Consider the following 22,765-nt stretch of genomic DNA (forward strand, 5'->3'; position numbering starts at 1 on the left):
CTTTCTCTTCCCCTCCTTTCTCTTCCCCTCCCCTCGCTCCTGCGGAGCCGGCGGGAGCAGCAGAGGAAAGCGCGGCCGGGCCTCGCCTCAGGCTGAGGCACTGCAGGTGGCCGGAGGGACGCTGGCCCGGGGCGGTGCTGGGTGCCGGCGACGGGTGGCTCGGCTGTACGCGTTGCTGCTGTTCAGCTGACTCATACCGAGGCATCTCTGTGTAAGCGGCACCCCCGAGTAGCACTGTGCCGTTGTGCAGTGCGGAGCAGACTCCCGCTGTGGCCCTGTGCGGCGAAAAAGCTCTCATCCCTGAAACGGGTAAATCGTAGGGCCTGTGGTACCGCCCGGGAGGATTCCTGTTGTCCCCCTCACCAACCTGCGAAGTCTAGCCGCTAGACTCTGCGTGCTTTTTAATCCCTGCACTCAGTAGTACGCAAACATGCACTCCTTGTGCTCATATTACGGCGTTGAATATGGCTTGATTAATTTTCATCTACCGTTACATATATTTTGCTGGTGAACTGGATGCTTTTTTTAGGAGTGTCAAGTTCAGGTAGCAGATCTTTCAACTTAATCGACTTGTAATGCAGGCACAGTTATAACTATTTGTACGTGCTTTGTATCCATTGCATCAGGATCATGTGGTTGAAGTAATCGGTTATGATCTTTGATCATGAGCATAGTGTGAATGTGCTATACAAAACTGCCAGTCTGAATCACAATGTACATGTAATGCAGATGAAGAAAAAGATTTTATCAATTCAATGCAATATAGACACTCAACTATTTACATGAGACTAGCCAGCGATGCGTAATGACTGCTTAGCTGTCTGCAGGGTAGTTGTGTGTTTCCCCCCCCGCCCCACCCTTTTATTTCATAAAGCCCGTGCTCATATCAACAATTGCTGCGGTTCCTAAAAACAATATGCAGCTAGCATAATCCACTCAAAATAACAAACTCCTTAGAAATACCTTGTTATGGGTTTCCTACATCTGCTTTTTTTTCCCCTCTGTATGTGTGCCTTTGTCATCACAGCTTAAACTTCTTTGGTTAGTTTTAATCTATATCATCTGATGTTAAGTTTACATCAACTGGGGTTTTTTGGGGCTGGTGGGAGTGGGGAGGGTGGCTACAGTGGCTGAAAGCCATGGTACGTACACCGTAAATCAGATTGTCAAAGTTGTCTCGGGTGACCATTGCTTCAAATCATTCAAGCTTAAGCATAAAACCAAAAAGACTTTCACCCAGTGTTGGGATACAATCTGTGTACCGTACAAGTTAATAAATGGCAAAGCATTTGATTACATCTCTTCTGTTACTAGGATGTGAATGATTGACTCAGGATATTCCTCCAGAGGTGTGTTTGGAACATGAGATTTTGTTTTAATGGTGGAAGTTGTTTTAAAGAGGCCAGTGTAATTGGGATTGATACAAGGAATTCTGCTTAAATCATCAGGTACCTCGGGTACTTTGCATACACTGATAAGATAGCCCTTATTTACAGAACAGCATATTTACCCTGAAATAGCTCTATACCAGTTCATTCCTTGCTACTTAAATCCTCTGGCTAAATAAATTGCTGCTTGCAAAAATCCCTTAAGCTCTCAGTCTTTGTTTTAGTACAGCTTCCTCAGAAGAGGAGAATCTTTTTAGCTCAAATAGTTTCTCTTATAACCTCCTACAAGGTCCAGGGTAATTTCTGTGGTTGGTGTTTCTACTTTTTCATAAAGTTGTTAATGAGGCAGTGTGGTACAGGTTTGACTGTAATTAACTTGCAGGCAAAGGCAGATCTATTCTCCCCTATGAGTAAAACAGTTTGTTGCCCAAGAATTGCAAGATTTGACAGGTCCTTTTCCCCCTATAGCTGGTAACAGATAGGCCAATCTTATTTTCTGCCACCTTCTTAAAAAAATTCCTTTGCTAAATTCTTGCTGTTATGCAGAAAATTATCCTGGAGGGAGGCTGTGCCTGCACCTCTTTGTTTTGGTTTGTGAAGCAAAAATTGCTCAGTAAGTCCACAGTGATGGCTCTTAACTGTCACTGACTTACAAGGACCAACACAGAACAAGTAATGTGTTAATAATGCTGCCATGTTACAGGAGAGTTTGGACAATTTGAAGACCAAAGGGCAGTGTTGAAACCTCTTACTGGCAATGCTTTTTCTGGAAATTATGGGTGGTGAGCCATTGTTCTTACAGGACTTTCTGACTTTAAACTTCGACCTTCTGCTTTTCACCATGCTTGCTTCTGTTGTAAAACTTCTCCCACCAGTTATTGTTTATGGCTCAACTTAGTTTCAAGTTTCTATTTACAGGGAGTGATTTGAGATGCTATTTTGACTTCTCTTTATAAGATGACTGTTTCTTTTTCTCTTTTAGCAGTGTGCTTGTGAGAAATGGGGAGTTAACTAACTGCAACCCTTATGTAATCAAAATATAAGAATAGCACTGCCTGTGAAAGTGAATTAGAAACATCTACTGCCCCCCAGTCTTTCAAGCTTAGCATCAAGCTTGTATTTACAAACATTAGGGAAGATGATAAAATTTGGTATTTGTGACATGGAAATCAAGGAGATAATACCGTTTATTTGCTTTTTCTTGTTTACTCTTGAAATATTTCAAGTTAATAGAAGCTTTAAGATCTGAAGATTTAAAAGCTAACAATGCTGTTGGGATAGCAGTTAAAGCGCCATGTAGGTGAAGTAGTGACTTCTATAGTCTAACAATCTGGGGGGGTTGTTGATTATTGTTGTTACTTGTTTGTTGCCTTTGTTAAACTTTTTCTCTGCTATGTGAACAAGCTGTGTTTGACTTTTCATAGATTTGAATTAATCATACACTTTTTGTAATGGCCTTCTTTGTAATATACCTGTGAGGACCTTTGTATGTGTTCAGTCAATTACGGTTTACTATTCTGTCTGCTTTTTACAGTCTTTGTACCTCTGTTGCTTGGACTTCCAGCAGCAGCTCTGTAAGATCCATTCCATTTACTTTCCTCTCTGGGACTGGAATGATAATTTTGTCTTTAATTTCTTGGGCCAGAGAACAGAATCATAATGCCAAATGGGGACACGTCAACCCCAAACTTTTCTTATTTGCTTTCAGCTGCCTCCCTTTTTACTCCTCCCTGCCTTTTTTTTTCTTTTACCACCTTCATTTGTATTTTTTTTGGTCATGTATTTTTAGCCAAAAGCATAAGCAGAATAGTGATCAAACTAATTATATAAAAGCAATCACGTCAACTATTGCTTCACTGGCTGTGTGGATGCAATGCTGTGTGTGGAAAGCACTTCATGAAAGTTCTACCCTGTGGAGTGCCCAATGCAGAAGCGGCTCAGGTGAACATGAGGAAATGTGAGATATGATAGTAGAACATATATCTAACTCTTTGAGCTCCTAAAGGTATTTTCTCTCTCTTTTCACAGATTCATCATTTTTGCACTTCCATGAATCGGATTGTGACATAGGAGGGTCTTCATCTTATGAATCTGTGCTTTCTCTCAACACAGAAAAAATTCTGGTATGCTATCAAGATTGTAATGTACAAAACAATTTTTAATAGGCTGTTGAAGTCACAGATCACTTTAACTACATAACCAGTTAGAATGAAGTTCAGGCAAATAACTACAAATAGAATCTATTAATTAGTAGTCATAGGTGCCCAAAAGGCTTAAGTATGAGTGAACTCAAGTTGCTCATGAAAGTATGGTTTCATAGTACTCCAGCATGAGTCTCTAGGGCTGTCAGCAGTTTCAGCTAATTGAAGCTTGGTGTTTCCACTGAAGGCTAACCTCACCTGGATTAGTCTGCCAATTTTTTTTTTTTAATTAATTATTTTTTGGGCTGTAGAGGCTATGTCTGAAAAAGGCAAAGGTGCAATAGTTTTTAAGGTGCAATAGTTTTTATCTAGCTTGGCTACCTGAGGAGATTTACCACAAAATGTGTGTAAGATTAGTAGTGATAGCTTGCAATTGCTACAGAAATACATTGTGCACAGGTGATAGAGTTAGAGGCTTCAGACCATATTTCACCAAATATAGAACAGACATGGTATGAGGAGAATATTCTATTGAAAGAAGAGTGTCTCTTGGTAGAGGGTTATTCTTCAAGAAGGTTATTTTGGAATTTGAAATTTCTTGCAACACTATTGTTAATCTACTGATCTTGATCAAATATAATCTTCAGTCTACATCACAACACAGGTTTGATGTTACTTCTTCAGTCCGGTAGTCACAGATATTTAAAATCTTCAAATATTTCCCATGTGAATATACAACGAATTCTTGGACCTTTCTAGAAATTATTGGCTATGGGGGAGTGTGGAAACAATATTTTAATTTGAAGCAACTTCTCCAAAGGTGGCATTTGGAAATAAAACTACTCTACTGCAAATCCACCAAGCCAATTAACTTGAACATTCTCCTTAGACATTACTTCATCAGATATTGGTCAGATCTTCTGTCTAGTCTAGCAGTACCAGCAATTCTTTCTAAGGTGGTGAAATGTATGTTAGCTTTCTAGAGATTTCCCTGTTTCAAAAAAAATTGTTTTGAAGACTGCAACAGTTCAGCATACTGGGAGCTGGTGCTGTGACAAAAATTCTCTCATTTCTTGAAGGCAGAATGACTCACAGTTTTTGCATATTGAGTTGCAGGGTGTCTAACCTATAAGTGGATTCAGAATTTGTTGAAGTATAAATCCCTTTCCTATCCCACTCCAACAATCAAACACTATTCTGCTATTCTATGATAATAAAACAGAGGATGTAGATGAGGGCAGGAGAAGCTGTGTGGTAATTCTCTTACTGAGTGTCACTTGCAATTCTGTAAGTCATAGGATATTAATGTAATGCCACATTCTTTTGTTTGTAGCTTATTTTCCAATAGCCTGCTTGGAATCTTGCTATATCTTATCTTTTGTCTGCATACAAAGAAGTGTAGGCCTTTTTTGTAAGTCCACCAAGGAAGAGGTTGTGCTTTAGTAAAAGTGATTTCCCCCCCACCAAGGTTAGCTATAAGACAATTATAGAAGATTAACATCTTGCAGAGTTAAATATTGAAGATTGTTTTTTGAAGTAGGTTTTCTGGAAATTACCCGAAGGCCCTGGATGATACAAAAAGGTTGTTTTTGTAGGTGTGTTATTTGTAAATACGTATGGTCTGCAATGTAGATTTAGTTTTCTAATTGGTATACCTGTTGAACCCTGCTCATTCTTGTGCTGTTTTTTAATGGCTTTTTTCTATGAGAAAAGAACTTTTCCATTCTGTTACTGTAGGTGCAGCAGTAGGTGGAGTAATAATTCTCAGAACGTTATAGTGTAATGTGGAGCTCATACATGATCTCTAATTTAGTTGAAAACAAGGTTTGTAAAATCTGATTTGCTAATCATTCATACACTCCAAAATACTCAAGTTTTTAGAGAACACCAAACTTTCTTCTCATTCCTAATATTATTAGATGAACTGGGCAGAAACTGTACAAAGGGATTTGGTTGGTTACTTTTGCACTTTGTAGGTCATTGGAATGTCTGTCATGGACACAAGTTATGAGGTAACTTTTGATTGAGCAAGCCAAAAAAAATGGAAAGGAGGAGGACAAAGAGCAGTCTCTCAGTAGAGGCAATGATGAGTTAAATATGTTGTCTGAAGTTTAACTGTCTTCTCTGAAGTTAAAAATGTATACATGTGCTGTTTAGCTGAAGCAAAAGAAGAGAACTGAGCAGTGAGAGAACTCTCTGTTTTTTTTCCCTTCTTGCTTCCTAAAATGCTTTGTAAGACCTATTAATTAAATGAGCATTTTGTATTTTTCTAACATCAACTGCTCTGGTAGGTTTACAGTTGTCTATGGGAAATATTTGTGAAAATGAACAGAGCAGAGTTTTTCTATATTTCTGAGGGGCTGTCTGGCAGTATTGGATTCTGTAGGTGCATTATTTGGGGAACAGAAATCTTAGACGAGGCTACAGTTGGATGAACCAAGTCTGTAACTGGTGGAAAGTTATTGTTAGAAGTACAGCCTTTTTTCTTTAGTATGGCACTGTTAAGTTAAACTTGTCTTTATTACTGGAGTGACATTCTTTTCAGTGTTTTCTTCAGTACCCTTCCCTTTGTAGGAGACAAAGGAATAATTAATGGGGTATAGAGTATAAACGTTTCTATGAAGTAGCATGTGTCTTAGACTTCCCAAACTTCATGTTAAGTAGATGTAATATAGAAACATCAGCCACTCATAAAATGCTGATGATGTCCTTTCATCTGAAAGGCTTGGTTAGTGTTACGTTAGAGAGGGTAACAGCAGCATGTGATTGAAGAGCGATTTTTCTCCCTGTGGAAGACTAAGAATGAATTTGTTTTCAGTTACTTTGAAGCAATTACATTAATCTTAACTCTTTGATCTACGGCATTCTCTTAAGCATTTAAGACATGGGTTTTCTATTAAATTCTTTACTGTTGTTTGCTGAACACTTAAAAAACATGATGTTTTACAGAGTCAAGCGAAGTTGCTTGCAGAGCAAAAACGATTTCCATTTGCTACTGATAATGACAACACAAATGAAGAATTGGGTAAGATGCCTTATATAAGGTTTGTGCAGGTGAATTATGTGCTAATTATTAGCACTGAATGTTTTGAAACTGAAGTGATGATTCCTTAGGGATACATTAATTTTAAAGTGATCCTAATAAGCCTGAAAATACAGTGAGTTTTCTCTGGTCACACAAAGAAAGTATGTATCTCTCTTCCTAAAAATCCTTTCTGCTTTGCTCACTAGAATTCTTCACCATGTTTGCTTAAGCAGGTGTTCAGAAAGCATTTTGATTAAATCCTCTTAAACAGTCTCAGCTACTTTCTGCTTCCCTTTTTCTGTCATTATTGAGGAATAAAACTATTCAAACATCCAGAAAATTGTACCAGTGGAATATGCTTTCTATCAAGCATAGATTTTTGGGTCTGCCTTCCCCTCTCCACACATTCTTCCCATCAATGCTTCTAGGTGGCCTGAAAGCTTTCTGAATTATGTCCTTATACAGACTGCTACTTGATTTTTTTTCAAAGCACACTCAGCACAGAAAATGCAGGCATTTCAAATAAAGCAACAGGAAATACTTTTCTCAAAAGGACCTGAGGAAGGAGCTACTTGCACTGCTTCTCCAAGCTGATATACTCTATAGGAAGCAGAAGTATTATGAGACAGCAGAGATTGTTGAGGATGTATGTCAAGGAAGGCAGCAGACTGTCTTTTGTATAAGAGCAAAGGGAGGCTTTACTCGTAAGTTGTCTAATGAAATTGAGTACAATTTGAGTAGGTTTTTTCTGACATAATTAAAAACCTTCACAGGTTTATCCAGGAAAATTTAGAGGCTTAATCTTTTTTCATATTCCTAGCATACTTAATTATGTTCATACAATCCTGCAGGGAATACTGAACGTCCATCCAGCAGAAAATATTTGATGCTTTTAGTATCTGCTCTGTAGACTCAGAAGACTATGCCAGAAGGTCGCTGTCCTCATGTTTGGCTTGTAGGCTGGCACCTACCTACCCACTGTATTTCAAGTATGTCATGGTGTGAGCCTGGGTCCTTCTTGTTTGTGCATTTTACTTTTAACTGTTTTGAGGAAAAGCAGTGTGAAATGTATGGGGCTTTCTGAAGCAGTGTTGGTACCCAAATACCAGTTAGCCCCTAGATTTTTCATAATAAAGTATGTACTTGTATTTTTGTAGTATTTAATTAAAGATAAAAAGATTAATCAAAGAGATAAAAATTAAAAAGAAGCTGATGCTGTATCAGTTGCCAATCACTTGCCATAGTTTTCAGACATAGTCTACAATGTCCTGCACTTTGCCAAGAGTCTTGGATAAACAAACTCATCAGCAAGACAATGAGTCGTCTTTGTCTTGCTTCCTCTGCTTTTTTCCTTAATACTGGCATGGTTGAGTTGACTTTGTGCCAACTGCTTTCTGTTCTGGGACTGGAACCGTAAAGATGATACTAAGAACTGTGTAGTCTTGGAGGAGAAAGAAAGGAGGAAAATTCAAGGGCTCTTGAACCTGTCCTTCATTCTTCCAATTTTCTTTCCATTTTTGGCAATGCTGTGTATCTGTACCAAGTGAAGCTTTTTATGTATTTAGAAAAAAGCCTATATTGCACACAAATGCTTCTTTTTGCATAATAGAAGTGCTCCAAGAATGAGGCAAGCTCTGGGCTAAATAAATTTCCTATTTCTCTGTCATTTAACATTTTTCCTCCTTTAATGGACAGTGCTTAGTGACACTGCCAAAACAATGTGTCTCTGCCTGTATGAAAGATTAAGTGTCTGTGTCCTATTAAAAATACCTTTGTTCTAACTGGCTTATTTGTATCTTCTCATGCTTAAGTAAATAATTAAGCCAATAGGTGCCTCTTCCATTCGGTTTGGATGGCTGCTAAAACTCATTAGAAGTGTGGGGAAAGGTAGATCCCCACTCTTAGTTCTGCTGTCAGCAGTTCGTGCAAACTGCATGGGGAAAAGTTGTACTTTACCTTTCGTTGCTCTAGTGTGCAACTTATTTTTTGTGGCCAGTGTAGACAGAGCTGAGTCCAGAGTTAAGAACAGTGAGAGATTAAAACATGCAAAGTGAAACAATCGTGACATATTTAGCTGGCAGAACTGAACTTCAGTCATGCAAGCACAACCACAGCTTTCCAGTCTTGTGACTTGACTGTATTTTTATATCTTGTGGAGGTTCAGGAAGATGTTTCTAAAACAGTGGTCTGTTTCTTCTTCAAATGCTTGGCTTCTACTCCAAAGTGGGGAGGATATCCAAGAACTTTAAAGCTTTTCATAATTTTAACATGGGTAAAGTTTCTGTAGTTTTTCAGTTTCATTTTTATAAACAATGGAATGACTTTAGTTGTAGTTTTTCTAGATAATTCAGATGAAGGAAAAACTAATTATGAGCTAGTGAAGTTCAGCAAAATGTGTACAAACAAGTACAATCAGATGTTCTGTAATGGAATTATCAAAAGAAGTTAGCCAGGCTCACTTATAATTGAGAAAGCATCTAGAGCTACTAAATGGGATCATGGTACCTTTCCTGGTCTTAAGTACTTTAGAAGCAAACATGGACCCTTTCCTTAACAGCTTGCAAAAAGGAGAGTAAAAAAACACAAACAAAATCCAAAACCAATTTTGATGAGCACAGTATGAACTGAATAATTAATGAATGCTAGGTAATGATTGAGGGAAGTAATGTAAGTGGCAGTTCAGAAATCATTTGACTTACTTAAATCTTCAGTGCAATATAGGAACTTACATTTTACAATTTGGTTGTATTAAATATATTTTAAAAACCCCAACTTTTTTTCTGTTTTATTTACATTTGTAATTTTTTGTTAGCAATTGCTTACGTGTTGATTGGCAACGGCTTGTATGATGAAGCCATACGACATTTTTCAACAATGCTGCAGGTAAGTTTTCTGTTTAGACCCCTAAAAAATCACTTTATGAAATTATCCATTACAACATATGACTTTTACTAAAACAAGGATTCGGTTAAGGATTTTAAAATAAGTGTAATTATTGTATGAAAGTAATTATTCTATTATTTGTTCATTTTTTTCCATCCAAACATAAGCATACTCTTAAAATCAGGTGATTCAGTATCTTGGTTATTTGGTGAGTATTTTTGTCATCTATAGGAATAAACTTTTTGTGGCACTTTGACAAAAAAAAAAGCATCTTCATAAACCTGACCTGTGAAAAATTGAAGTTCCTTTAATTGCCCTCTTCATGTGTAGGCTTAGATATTTTAATGTGGATTTTTTTGGGGCAGCAGTTAGCATGTTGCAAGTAACATCAGAAAAAAACCTGACAGCGATCAGCTATTGCTAGTGGCAAGTACCGCATTGCTTTCACAATGTTAAATGATTTTGTATGCTGAGTTTATCCTTCTTCAGTGGTAAGTATTTAAGTTTAATAAGTAACTAAAATGTAACTAATGCTTCAAGATATTTTTTTTTTTTCTGACCAAGGTAAAGCATTCAGAATCTTCTATGAAGTAGAAGGTAGCCAGCCACTTTTAAAACAAAACCAACCTCAACAGTTTCAAAGCTTCAACTAAAGCTAAAAGTCTGTATTCTTATGGCTAAGAACCTGCATCTACCAGAAGCATGGACCTGCTTTTTGGTCTAAACTGGTTGCAGTGCACAAATGTAACCTGAAAATTATACTGCAAGTACTATAATGTATTTTTTTTTTAACTCAGACGTCCTATGGCTCATACTTAATTTGGGAGACAGTGTGGCAATTCAATGGAATTATTCCAGGGAATTTACTAGGAGACCCTGGGTTTTTGCTGGGTTTTTTTTGTTTGTTTGTATGCATTTTTTAGATGTTTGGAGATCTCTCTCTTTGATTTGTATTTAACATGAGGAATGATTTTTTTTTTTTTTTTTTTACCCTAATGAGAAATCCTGTTTCAGAAACCACTGGACTTGCATAATGTTTCCTGACTTCTCTTTATTAAGAAGGAAACTTAATGTAAGTGAAAATAAGCAAGATACAGTGACTGTAGAAAGAGATTATGAGAAGTGTGTATATAATAGAGTTACTCTGCAATGCACACATCTTGGTTGAAATTAATATCATGCTTATTGTATGCCTGAAAGACTGTAAAGTGGTTATGATTGTTCACTCTGTTTTCCATAAGGCAATTTTAAATACATATAAAGTGAGTATTAAAACATGTAACAGAACAAAGCAGCCTTGCTTAGCCACTGTATTAAAAGTAGGGAAGTTACCTGAAGTTGATGTTGCCAAATGTACACTTGGAATCAGCTCAATGCAAGCTGCCAGCATTTGTATGCCACATATCTGTTGTTTTTTCAATGACAGCATTTGGCAGTTGTCCCAGTTAAATGAGACCAGGTCTGTGCTACAAACTTTTGTAGCACAGCTGTGTTGGTTGCAGGTGTGAAGATGGTGTGATTCCCAGCTGTTTTTCAGGGAAACTGACTGCATAGGCATTATTGTGCCAAGAAAACCAGTTTTGCTGTTGTAGTTCTTCAAATTTTGGTGGTAAACCATGGCTGGAGTAAATAACACTGAAGAAGAAGTCGATTCACTATGTAAGATGCATCCCCTTAAGTGCCTGAGTTGGGAAGCCAGGGACTTAAATTTAATCCCAGAAAGGTTTGTTTGAATGCTGCAGAACTGTTTTGGGAGAATACCTCTAGTTTTAGTTGCTGCCTGGATATAAATTTCATCAGGATTTCATAATATTCTGCTTTCTCATTTTAAATCTTAAGTTTAAATTATGAACAAAACTAGCTTTGAATGGCTGAATTGTATTTATTATCACTTCAGTGACATTAGACAAAAGAAGTCATATAATTACCAATAAAGTTACAAGTAATGAAGTGTGGACAACAGACTATACTAATGTATACGTAGCTTCTGATAGGTGGTCACCGATGCTATAACTGCACTCTGTTTAGCTCACTTTCCAGACAAATACTCCAGAACAATTCCCGTGAATTGAATTGGAAGTTGTGAGCATATGAAAGTATTGACTGTAATACAATCAATTTCTTTGCCTGCCAGCTGTGGTTGTTCATTGCTTACTACTTAAGAACAGCAAGAATTAAATACATATTGAAGAAAGATACCTTTTTTGAAAGAAACACAAAACCACAACTGATTATTGTATTCATTTTTAATCTTAACAGGAAGAACCAGAGTTGGTTAGTGCAATTTATGGACGAGGGATAGCATATGGAAAAAAAGGACTACATGTGAGTAGATAATTATTTAAATTAATAGCTGACTGAATTATTTGAATCCAAACTATAAGAAGGCCTATAACAGGAAGGAGCTAGACTGACTAGAACTTGATAGGTACATTGCAAAGTCTTTGTGCTGTCCTACTTTAATGATGTGTCCATCCCTTGGTAGGTGCTCCATAACATAGAGGGATCTAGTGGATCATACTGCTCAAGCCATGGGCACATTTGCTTTGTGGGACTGTGGAAATAAAGCAGCGTGAAGCAAGGGTGCCAAAGGAGAACATAGGCACAGTTGAGAGTTTTGGATAGTATGGCTGGCAGCTACAGCCACTTGAAAGAGTTATCTGAAAAGATAACAGGCAGTATCTTGCCTCTGAGAGGCAGGTTTATGAAGTCCCACTGAATTTGTCTCCACATCTAGTTTGTATTCGGAAACAAAAAAGTCTTTTTTTGCAACTTTGAAACATCATCAACTCTTGCAATCCAGCAGGGCTTTGTGTTGCTTCTTGATTGCCTATGCCTCTTGATACATATACTGCCTTGAATTTGTTCAAAAAAATTCAAAATTAAATTACTTAGTTACAGCTGACTGCTCAATTTCGTGAGCAAAAATAAGTTTGAAAGTAGACTATAGTCCTTGTAGTTTGAGTTTGTGGCCTATTGAATCGTGAATGAAAGGTTGCTGGAATTCTAGAAGAAATAGTAGTTGAATAATTCCTTGAAAATTTCCCTTTTGCAGAATATTTAATTCTTTAGTGGCGCTGATGAGTGCTTGAGGTCTGTATTGGGTTTGCATGGCAAGGTTTTGGTAGCGGTGGAGGTTGCAGGAATGGCTTCTGCGAGAAGTTGCTAGAAGCTGCCTCTGTGTCCAATAGAGCCAGTGCTAGCTGGCTACAAGATGGACCTGCCGCTGGGCAAGGCTGACCCTGCCGCTGGCCAAGGCTGAGCACATCAGTGATGGTGGCAACGCCTCTGGGATAACATATTTAAGAAGGGTGAGGGGGGAAACAGCAGGCTGCATTTGCAGCCAGAGAGTGGAGTGAAAATATCTGAAAACAGCTCTGCAGACACCAAGGTCGGTGAAGAAGGAGGGGGAGGATGTGCTCCAGGTACCAGAGCAGAGCAGGTCATGGTGAGGCAGGCTGTCCCCCTGCAGCCCATGGAGTTCCATGCTGGAGCAGGTATCCACCTGCAGCCTGTCGAGGATGCCATGCCAGGGCAAGTGGATGCCCGAAGGAGGCTGTGATCCCATGGGAAGCCTGTGCTGGAGCAGGCTCCTGGCAGGACCTGTGGCCCCATGGAGACAGGAGCCCAGGCTGGAGCAGGTTGGCTGGGAGGACTTGTGACGCCGTGGAGGACCCACACTGGAGCAGTCTGTTCCTGAAGGATGGCACCACATGGATGGCACCCAGGCTGGAGCAGTTTGTGAAGAACTGCAGCCTGTGGGAAGGACCCAGGTTGGAGAAGTTGGTGGAGGACTGTCTCCTGTGGGAGGGACCCCACACTGGAGCAGGGGAAGAGTGTGAGGAGTCTTCCCCCTGAGGAGGAAGGAGTGGCAGAGACAGTGTGTGATGAACTGATTGCACCCTCCATTCCCCTCCCCCTCCGCTGCTTGGTGGAGAGGTGGTAGAGAAATCAGGGGCAAAGTTGAGCCTGGGAAGAAGGGAGGGGTGTGGGGAAGGTGTGTTAAGATTTGGTTTTAGTTCTCATTATCCTGCTCTGATTTTGATTGACAGTAAATTGAACTAATTTCCCCAAGTTGAGTCTGTTTTGCCCATGATGGCAATTGCTGACTGATCTCTCCCTGTCCTTATCTCGACCCACAAGCTTCTCATTATATTTTCTCTCCCCTGTCCAGCTGAGGAGGGGGAGTGATAGAGCAGCTTTGGTGGGCACCTGACATCTAGCCAAGGTCAACCCACCACAAGGTCCCTCATATTTGCATGTTTTTAACACCAGCATGAGTTTGTTTTCTCAGTTCAGCTAGGATGTTGAGACAGCTCCACTTCATAAAAGTTTCTGTGAACAATACTTTCAAGACACAAAGATGATGTTAAGCACATGCAAAATTTCTTTGCTTTGAAAAAGAAGAAAAAGATCAGTGAAATCTAATACAGAACTTGCTATCTAACCAGTTCGGATTTTTTTTTTTTCAATTAAGTAAGTGCTTCCATCCTACAGTTTGAGGACAATATAAAAATTTAGATAGGCAAGACGCTGATGTTATCAACCCATTCACCAGTACTGCTTGGATTAAGTTACAGGCAGTACTGATGAAAGTACTGGTGTGTGAAAGTATGCATATGTGTTGGAGTTCACATAATAGCTTGAGCTAGCTTTGCTGCCAAGAAAGGTATCTATGGAGCTGTAAACCTAATGTTTTTTCACAGTTATGTTAATAAATTATTAGAGGTACAGCACAAAGATGATGTGTACAAGCAAAGTTTTTCTTGTTTATAGCAGATAGGTGGACTTTTTTTCAGCTCTTTGTAGAACACTGCATCTTAATGTTACTAGCAAAGGTGTGAAGGGCTTTTAATGTAAACTGATGCACTTTCAGAAATTTGAGCAGTCTAGTTGTCCTTCAGTCTTCAGAGTATATTACTTTAAGTATGCACAGTTGTTTACCTTGTTTATTTTTCTCCTTTTCAGGATATGAAAAATGCTGAACTTGCTCTGTTTGAGCTCAGTAGGGTGATTAGTCTAGAACCAGATCATCCTGAAGTTTTTGAACAGCGAGCAGAAGTAAGCATTTTTTCTCTTCAGATTGTTGTAGAAGTTGCAATTATACAGTATTTTCACGTATTTCTTCACTGATTTAATGACTAAAGCTCTTATCTGTGTTTTTCTGTGAATGTTCCTCCTTTCTTTTAAAATACACGTATTTGCTCTCAAACTGTAATTTGTGGAATGTTTATTTTGAAAATGAAACATACACCATATGGAGTTACTATAGCCAATAGAACAGTATATATTATGTCTAAGTGTTTAGTTTGTATAGCAAGATCATGTGTGGGTTTTTTTTTTTTTAATATAATGCATCAAAATATCACTTGAACCTTACTGTTTGCACTTAGTATCACCTTAGTAAATTTGTTAGCACTAGTTGGTAAAATGCCAAACTTTTAAAGGATTAGATTTTAATCAAAAGTTTTGGTTTTATATTCATGCGTATAAGTTAAATATCATTCAGATACACAGATATTTTTCATTTTGAAAATCATGTTTTGTTTTGCCAATTAAATTACAGAAAATGGATTTCAAGAAGCAGCTTTGTAGACAAATCAAAAGGATAAATATTTATTAAAGTCAGTATACTGTATAACAACTGTCATAATATGAAATTGTAATTCACAATTTTCTTTTTTTTTTAATGATTTGTTAATACATTTGTTAATAACCTTGATCAAAAAAATGTGAAAGACATTCAAATAACTGGAAAGTAGACTGTTTTCCATTGGGGGGAATATTTTGTCAAAATAAAGCTGTTTATGAGACTACTTTAATTATATTTTCAGTTGAATGTGATGAAATAACTTGAAATAGAGTATTTTGCTTTGACTGACTTGTTTTTATTTGGAATACTAGGTTTCTGCAGGTGTTTTTGGTGAAGTTCATGTGCACTGATGATTTTTGTTTTGATTTGGGGTTTTTTTTGAGAAAGATGCTTTCAGATTTTCCCTTTGATAGGGGTTTAAAAGCAATAAATATTGAAACTTATAGTAGAACTTTCCAACCTGTTCTAGCAAATACAGTTACTCTGTTACAGCTAAAACTGAAAAAGAATAATCATCATATTTCCAAAACAAATCTATTCAGCCTGTTTGCTCTAAACTATGTTTTTGTTTTATACTCTTAGATATTGTCCCCACTAGGACGAATCAGCGAAGCATTATCTGATCTCACCAAAGCTATTCAGCTACAACCATCAGCACGGCTCTTTAGGCACAGAGGTACCCTTTACTTCATATCGGAGGTTAGTAGATTTTGGGGATTCTGTTTGGTTTTGATTATGTGGATGCTGTTGATTTTATTTTGTTGTTTGTGTCAGTTGTTGCTTTAGTTCAAGAGCTTCTTTCCTATTTAAATTAAAAAACAAAATAACAACAAAAGCCCTGATTTTTCCTGTAGTTGACTTTCTGATAGTTCAGAGGTGTTCTTCAAGTATTTAATCTGCATATGTATTTAATGCAGAGAACCAGAGGGCAAGTACCTTACATGCACATCTCAGATTGTTCTGTGTGTTTGAGGAGTAGGATATGGATAAAGAATTTGACTTGATTTATAAACTGCCACTGCATTTAAGGAGTATTGTTAAATGCCAGTCTAAGAAGAAAAAGAGTTATGGCCAAGGCATACTTAACCCCTCCCCTTGCCCCTGCACAAAAACCAAATCAACCAATGCTACAAAAATTTTAACATCCTATTTTGCTGTGTAACCTGTGTGTGTTTTTCTTATGCTTTAATGTAAAACAAGTAACTTTATCTTCAAAGATTGTGTGAATACTAAACAGCTGATTTTGCACTTATTCTTCTGATCTCACTCTGTTGGTTTCCAGCTACTTTTCCTCTTACTTTGCTATGTTTTATATAGCACTTGCTGTAAAAGTTGGAAGTGTATTGTGAATTCCTTATTCTTTGATATCCTGACTGGCAGTTGACAATCATTGCTGCTTAGCCCTGAGACTGACTTCGTATATTAAACAAAATTCTGTAGTTTACTTTTATGAAAATAAAAGTATGTATTCCTCTTTTTTTGTATAGTGTTTCCTCTGTCATCTAAACTCTACTTTATCACAGGATTACGCAACAGCCCACGAAGATTTTCAGCATTCACTGGAACTGAACAAAAATCAGCCTATAGCTATGCTTTATAAAGGCTTAACCTTTTTTCACAGAGGACTTTTGAAGGTAAAGTTATATTAAATAATAGTTCATGTAGAATGATACCTTTTATTTGAAGTTACTTCTGTAAAATTGTAGAAATATCCTAAGTGTTGATACATATTTTCTCTCACATAAGGAAGACTTCTTAAAGCAAAAAAGTGCAAGAAAAATGAAAAAGTGCCATTGCTGACTGTAGTACTTCGTGGTATGACATGTAAATACTGCTGGTCTTCCTCGATCTTGGTAAATCAGTGATAACTGACATGTTTATGCAGTACTTCGAAAGATGTTTGTATTTGGCACCTCTGCTAATATCTGTATGGTTATATTCAAAATTTGTTTCCATGAAATGGGGACTTCCTAGGTATTGTGAAGGGGAAAGGTATGAAGAGGAATATAGTTTTAAAATCTTCCTCCAATGAGCTAGAAGGTAATCAAGGAAACTTCCGATAGAGCCTTGCGTCTGTGCATGTGTATTTCAGTTATATGTTGATTCTGAAATGCTTGTATCTAAATTGAGGGAACATAGTTGCTCTCTCAGATTCTAAAAGCAGCAGGGAAGTAAGTTCTTCCTGTGTTTTTTTTAAATGTTTCACCATTTTCTGACTCAAAACTTCTCAGTTTTAGGTGTAGTAATATTGCACCTGTTTTTTGTTTGAAAAGTATTTGGAGATACTCTCCCCTCAGAAAAACTACACTAGTAATTGGGCACGTTGTCTGAAATCCTCAGTTTGAAAAGTGAGGATGCAACTATGTGATCCCGAAATTCCAAGAGAGTGGAAGCTTTTTTTTTTTTTACCCTTTAGTAACAGCTTGGGATTCATTAGGGGTTGTATGCAAAAAACTGACAGAACCTGGGGACAACTCAGGACTCCTGAAGTTCAGCCCAGTATCTTTCATGGGTCACTGCATGTTTTGTTCTTTTTTCTTTCTTTTTTTAGCAAACAGGCGACTTCTCCATTTTCCTACCCAAGCTGGTATTTTTTTTCCACACTCTCAGTGTATGTTGTGAGAACTTCAGGCTGTCATTGAACTTATTGTCTGTATCTTACTGTAGACAAATGAGTTACTGCAAATAACAGTCTGATTGAATTTCTGATTTTTGGTGTAGGCGGCAGAGAGCCCAGAAAGTGATGGTGGAAATATAACTGACAAGGATAAACAATGTCTCAATTTGCAAAATAGAAGCAATGTTTTCTTCTTTCTGATATGCAGATCAACACATTTCTGCGGTACCACTTCCTTCCTCCCAATTTCTTTTCTCAAAGGAAGTGCCTTCCCTCTCTAATATTCAAGTTCTGAGAGACTGTGACTGAGTGTCTTTTCATCCCCAGGTATATCTTAGCTTCTAGTCAGGTTCAGACTGCCTCTTAAAAGGAAGGCTATACAAGTCACCTTTAGGTTTTACTAGGCTTGCTGAAAACTGAGATTTGGGGTGAGGGTGGGAGAGTGTTCATCTTTGAGTGAAAGGAGATTGTTGCTTTTGGGAATAATCTTCTCAGATGTAAAACTTATCTAAAGGACATGAACCTATCAGTAATGGTAGATGATTATCTTTTATTTTTGTTCAATAGATATTTTTGTGCATGTTGTAGTGCTCAGAATAGATTTGACAGTTTTTCTGAATAAGAATCTCTAAATTGACTGAAGATAGTAATGATTCTTTCCTTACAGCATTTAATTTCTTGCACTACAGACTTAAAGATACTCTTCAGGCATTCCTTCATAATATAAAATAGTTGATTATCCCATCCTTAATTCAAAGTCTCAGTACTGCATTTGCCAATTTATATAGCCAGTCCAGTTTAAAAGTCTGAGTTCTTAATCAAATCCTTTGAAGAAGATTGGTTTGAATGTATGTGTATAATTATTTTTAGCTGTTTTATTTTTATTATGTTTTCCTCATAGCAGCAGTACACGCTGTTGTGTGAAGATGTTCACTTATTCTGTAATCCCTCAATAGAGTGTTTGCTAACTGTGCAACTAACACAGAATACAATAAACCAATGAAAGGAAGAGTACAGATTTGAAGGAGTCTTTTTGGACTGCAAAAATTAAGAGGTGTATTATGAATGAAGGAAGACTCTAAGGAGAGACTGCTTTGCCTTAGGGACCAGACTGAGCTTTGAAAGCAAGCTCTGAAGGGATTTAATCTCTGAATTCTATTAAAATGCTAAAAGAATCACTCATTCCCATAGCATATTAGACAAAGGAATTACAGCTAAATCTGTCATTACCATAAAAAATGCTGCAATATTTCATTTGTTCTATGATGATTATTACGCTATAGGTTTTGTAATAAATTCATGCTTTCTTTGTTCCTTCCAAAGGTTTTGACAAATGACTGTAAATCCATGGCTAGTAACTACTGAGGATGCTAAAATTAAAACGAATCCAGTAAGTGACACATTTTTCTGTTGGTGTCTTTTGTAGGAAGCCATTGAATCGTTCAAAGAAGCTCTGAAGCAGAAAGCAGACTTCATAGATGCATATAAAAGTCTGGGGCAAGCCTACAGGTAATTGCATTCAGAAATAATTTTAAATTTTGTTTTCTTTCTGAGTGTGTTCTTTAAAACGTATCCTTTAAGTTTTACACATTTGTTACAAAACCGTGTAGAATCATACGTGTATTTGGTAGCTCCTACAACCAGTATGGCTATGTCAGGGTATGTTCAATATAAAAATACAAAGCAAACCTAGAAATTATTTAATTCAGTCTCCAGTAGCTCTTTGTATCTTCAACACTCAAAGGTTAGGTAAATGGCAGTTTTCAGTAAGATGTGTTTTAGGTATGCTAAATGATTTTTAAATGATGGAAATGTTTAATATGAACTTTTGATTAATATGCTCATTAATTGTCATCTGAGATTACTGTGCTACTTAAATTTATGAAAAAACTCATTGCATAGTGCGTGTCATTTTATAGAACTGCTAGATCCTCTATCAATTAATCTCTCACCAAAAAGATTTCCAGTTCTGAGAATTTAGCTAATTTCCTGTTAAGGGTATTTTTAATATAGACATGTAGGTTCTTACCCATTAATCAAATAATTTTAAAAATAGCAATCTCTATTTAGTAATGTAACTGGTCACTCTTTTCTTTTTTTAATTTGCATTAAGGATAAAATAATTATAGTTGAATAAAATGTATTACTTTCAAGGTGGTCTGCAGATAATTACTAAGGAAAAAAGTACATGCAGCTCGCATATAACAAGACAAGAACATAACAGTCAACAACTGAATATCTCTGCCCATTGTAGTTCTTTTCCCAACCAGCTGTGTCTTGTCAGCTGTTTATTTCCTGTTTTACATTTTTATTTTTTGGAAAGGACTGATAAATGCTGCTGCAACACAAATGGCTTTTGTGTAGCAAGGGTTAAGTTGGGTAAGGTTGGTGTGCAAGCATTACATGATCATGTCCTCTTTTTCTTCAGGCTTTATGCTTCCTTCAGCATACAGAACATGCAATATTCACTGAAGGCAATGTCAATTAAATTTGTTGTTGTTGTTATTCTTTGCTTTATGGACTTGTACCTTATTTACCATAGTATCTAAATTCTGAACTCAGGGTAGACTCACTAATTTCATCATGAGTTTGTCTGTGGTTCTTGTGTGCTTCCCTCTCTCTGTCCCCTGCCTTCAAAAGCTCTCTGATCCTCAGGAAATAATAGAAGGAGGAATGTAAAGAAATCTACCTCTTCCTTTTTTAAAATTTTTTTTTTAAACTTAAGATACAAAGCACAACTATTGTTGACTCTTCTAACTGCTCAACGGTTAGAGAAGGCCAGAAGCTGAATTGAGCATTGTTTAACAACTATTAAACTGTATCTAGTAACCAACTGTAACTAGTGACCAACTATGAAAAGTCTGAATTACTTTCCCATGAACACTCAGATCTTAAAACAGGCAGAAATAATAACTTCATTTCTCCAGGGCACTGTTAACTTCAGCTGTCAAATTTTTCTTTCTTTCTAAGATCTTGTATTTTAAGTTCACGCTTGCTTTCTTCTGCATTAAATGTTTCACATACAAAGCTAGAAAATACCTTTTAAAGAATTATTTTTATTGTGCAATTAGACAATTCGGAGTCTGACTTGCACAACATGAGTTACAGCATTTTACCTGTTAATTCTTGCATTGAATCTAGTGATCTCAGTGTTTGTGCATTTATCTGAAATTAAAGAGCTGTGATTAATCACTGTTCTGTCTAAAAATTCTTTTTGGCAAAGGTATTTAAAACTAGTAAATCTTGTTTCTTTTTTCTAGTGTTACTCTTGTTTAGATTAATTTAATCTAATGTAATTTGATGTGGAAAGAATTTCATTATCTTAAACTTAAAATGTCTGTGTACTGGATAAAAAAACTGAAGAAAAATAAAGTTGTGTAATATTTCTGTTTTATTTTTTTCATGGTAGTTTCTCTGTGGCTATTTTTACTAAAAGCTGTCCTGCACGTGGAGTAATTCCAGTCAATACGTTTTTAATTAGGTTCAGCTTTCAAACACCATATGCTTTGTTCTTACTCAGTACTTAGTGTGTTTTTAAAAACATGTTTATATTTAGAAGTTAAAAAGACCTGTCATAGATAGTGTTTTCCAAGAATGCTTTCTGTGGAAGTTTTGTTTCTTTTTGTTTCTGAAGAAATACCATAGGTATGTGTTTTTATGGTTTATGTCCACTGAAGATTGTGAAGATTTGTGGTCTTGTGGGGTTGTATGTCAGAGTATGCATTTCTGGGAGTAAAAAACTCCGTGTGGCTGTTTTGTTATTACCACTGAAGAACAGTTGCAGAATTACTGCTTTTTCCGTTAGTACTGTGTTCCTTTTTAATGATATCCCCTTTGGATGCATTAAAACAACTTTTAACAAGTAATTTCATTGTCACTGTTGCCTTCTATATTCTTCACTTTCCGCTTTATGGAATCACCTAGAGAACTTGGCAACTTCGATGCTGCTACAGAGAGCTTCCAGAAGGCTTTGCTCCTAAATCAAAATCATGTTCAGACATTACAGCTCAAAGGAATGATGCTTTATCATCATGGTAGCTTAGATGAAGCACTAAAAAATTTTAAGGTAAGCAGGCCCTAAGTAAATAGAAAATTAAAATGTTTTAACAAGGACTAGTATTCAACAAGTGCAATAACATGGACAAATGTCAAATTTTTTAATTCTGAATGTGTGTGTGCATTTAAACTAAAAATTTTTTTTGTGAAGTCTGTCTTAAAAAAGATGTATAAAACCTTGCAGTTTTTAATTAAAAACGGAATTTTGCTAAAACTAAGATGCTTCCTCTAACTGTTTTGTGAATTTCTAAAACAAAGCTCTGGTTGAAATGTTTTATCTGTTTTTTTTAAACTGGTAATTTTGTTCCTGCTAATATTTTGGTTCTTTTCTTTTTCATATCTGATGGAAGAAAGAATGTAGTTGTCGTTGTAATTTTAAGCTTAAAATAAGCATACAAACTTACAATATTTATCTAATTTTTCTGAGGTACTTTCTTTGTTTTGAAAAGCCCAGAATATGTTGCAATTTATTAAGGTTGCAAAAATGTGTGTGTTTCCATAGGTAAACAAAATCTTGCCTCTCTCCATTGGCATTAAATAACGGCCTCATTTTGTAGACAGAACAATAATAGCGTATGTTAATCATATGCCCGTATCCTTAAAACAAGGAATGAAATAAGATGTGGAAACAATTACATCCCTTTCTGAATGAGTGTGTCCTTATCCCAAGGAGAACACTTCATGTGCATTATTACGTATTCACCTTCTATAACACAATTTTCAATTACACCAGTATCTACAAAGATATTTCAACTTTTAAGATGGAGATGCTCTTCTGAAGACATGTAATTGCTCGAAGAATCAGAACATTAATTTTTAATGATAAATATGAATTTGCTATATATTTAACATAGAGTAAATAGTTGACTAACATAATGAAGTGTACTAATGCACGAACTTGCAAGATGTGGATGAAAGAAATGGCACGATATGTATGTTGAACTAGCCCAAAATGACTTGTTACTAATATTGTCAGGAGTATGTTTTTTTCTAGTTTCAGTCAACTAACGTTGAAACTTCTGTAGTGCTAATGTCATTAGAGCAAACATGATCTATTTTCAT

General features: G+C 36.7%; 1 protein-coding gene across 1 annotated transcript; it reads left to right on the forward strand.

The window, feature by feature from the left end:
• Positions 1–3,416: 3,416 nt before the first annotated feature.
• On the forward strand, positions 3,417–21,748 carry LOC104628526 (tetratricopeptide repeat protein 13-like; the record flags this gene model as incomplete). Its single annotated transcript, XM_010297149.1, has 9 exons — positions 3,417–3,511; positions 6,479–6,554; positions 9,367–9,437; positions 11,697–11,762; positions 14,406–14,498; positions 15,613–15,729; positions 16,554–16,664; positions 19,074–19,156; positions 21,572–21,748. Coding segments are annotated over 9 exons (869 nt in total), but the record flags the coding sequence as incomplete, so codon positions are not given.
• Between the last annotated feature and the right edge of the window lie 1,017 nt (positions 21,749–22,765).

Source organism: Phaethon lepturus, unplaced genomic scaffold, assembly GCF_000687285.1.
Source record: "Phaethon lepturus isolate BGI_N335 unplaced genomic scaffold, ASM68728v1 scaffold7971, whole genome shotgun sequence".
NCBI lineage: Eukaryota > Metazoa > Chordata > Aves > Phaethontiformes > Phaethontidae > Phaethon > Phaethon lepturus.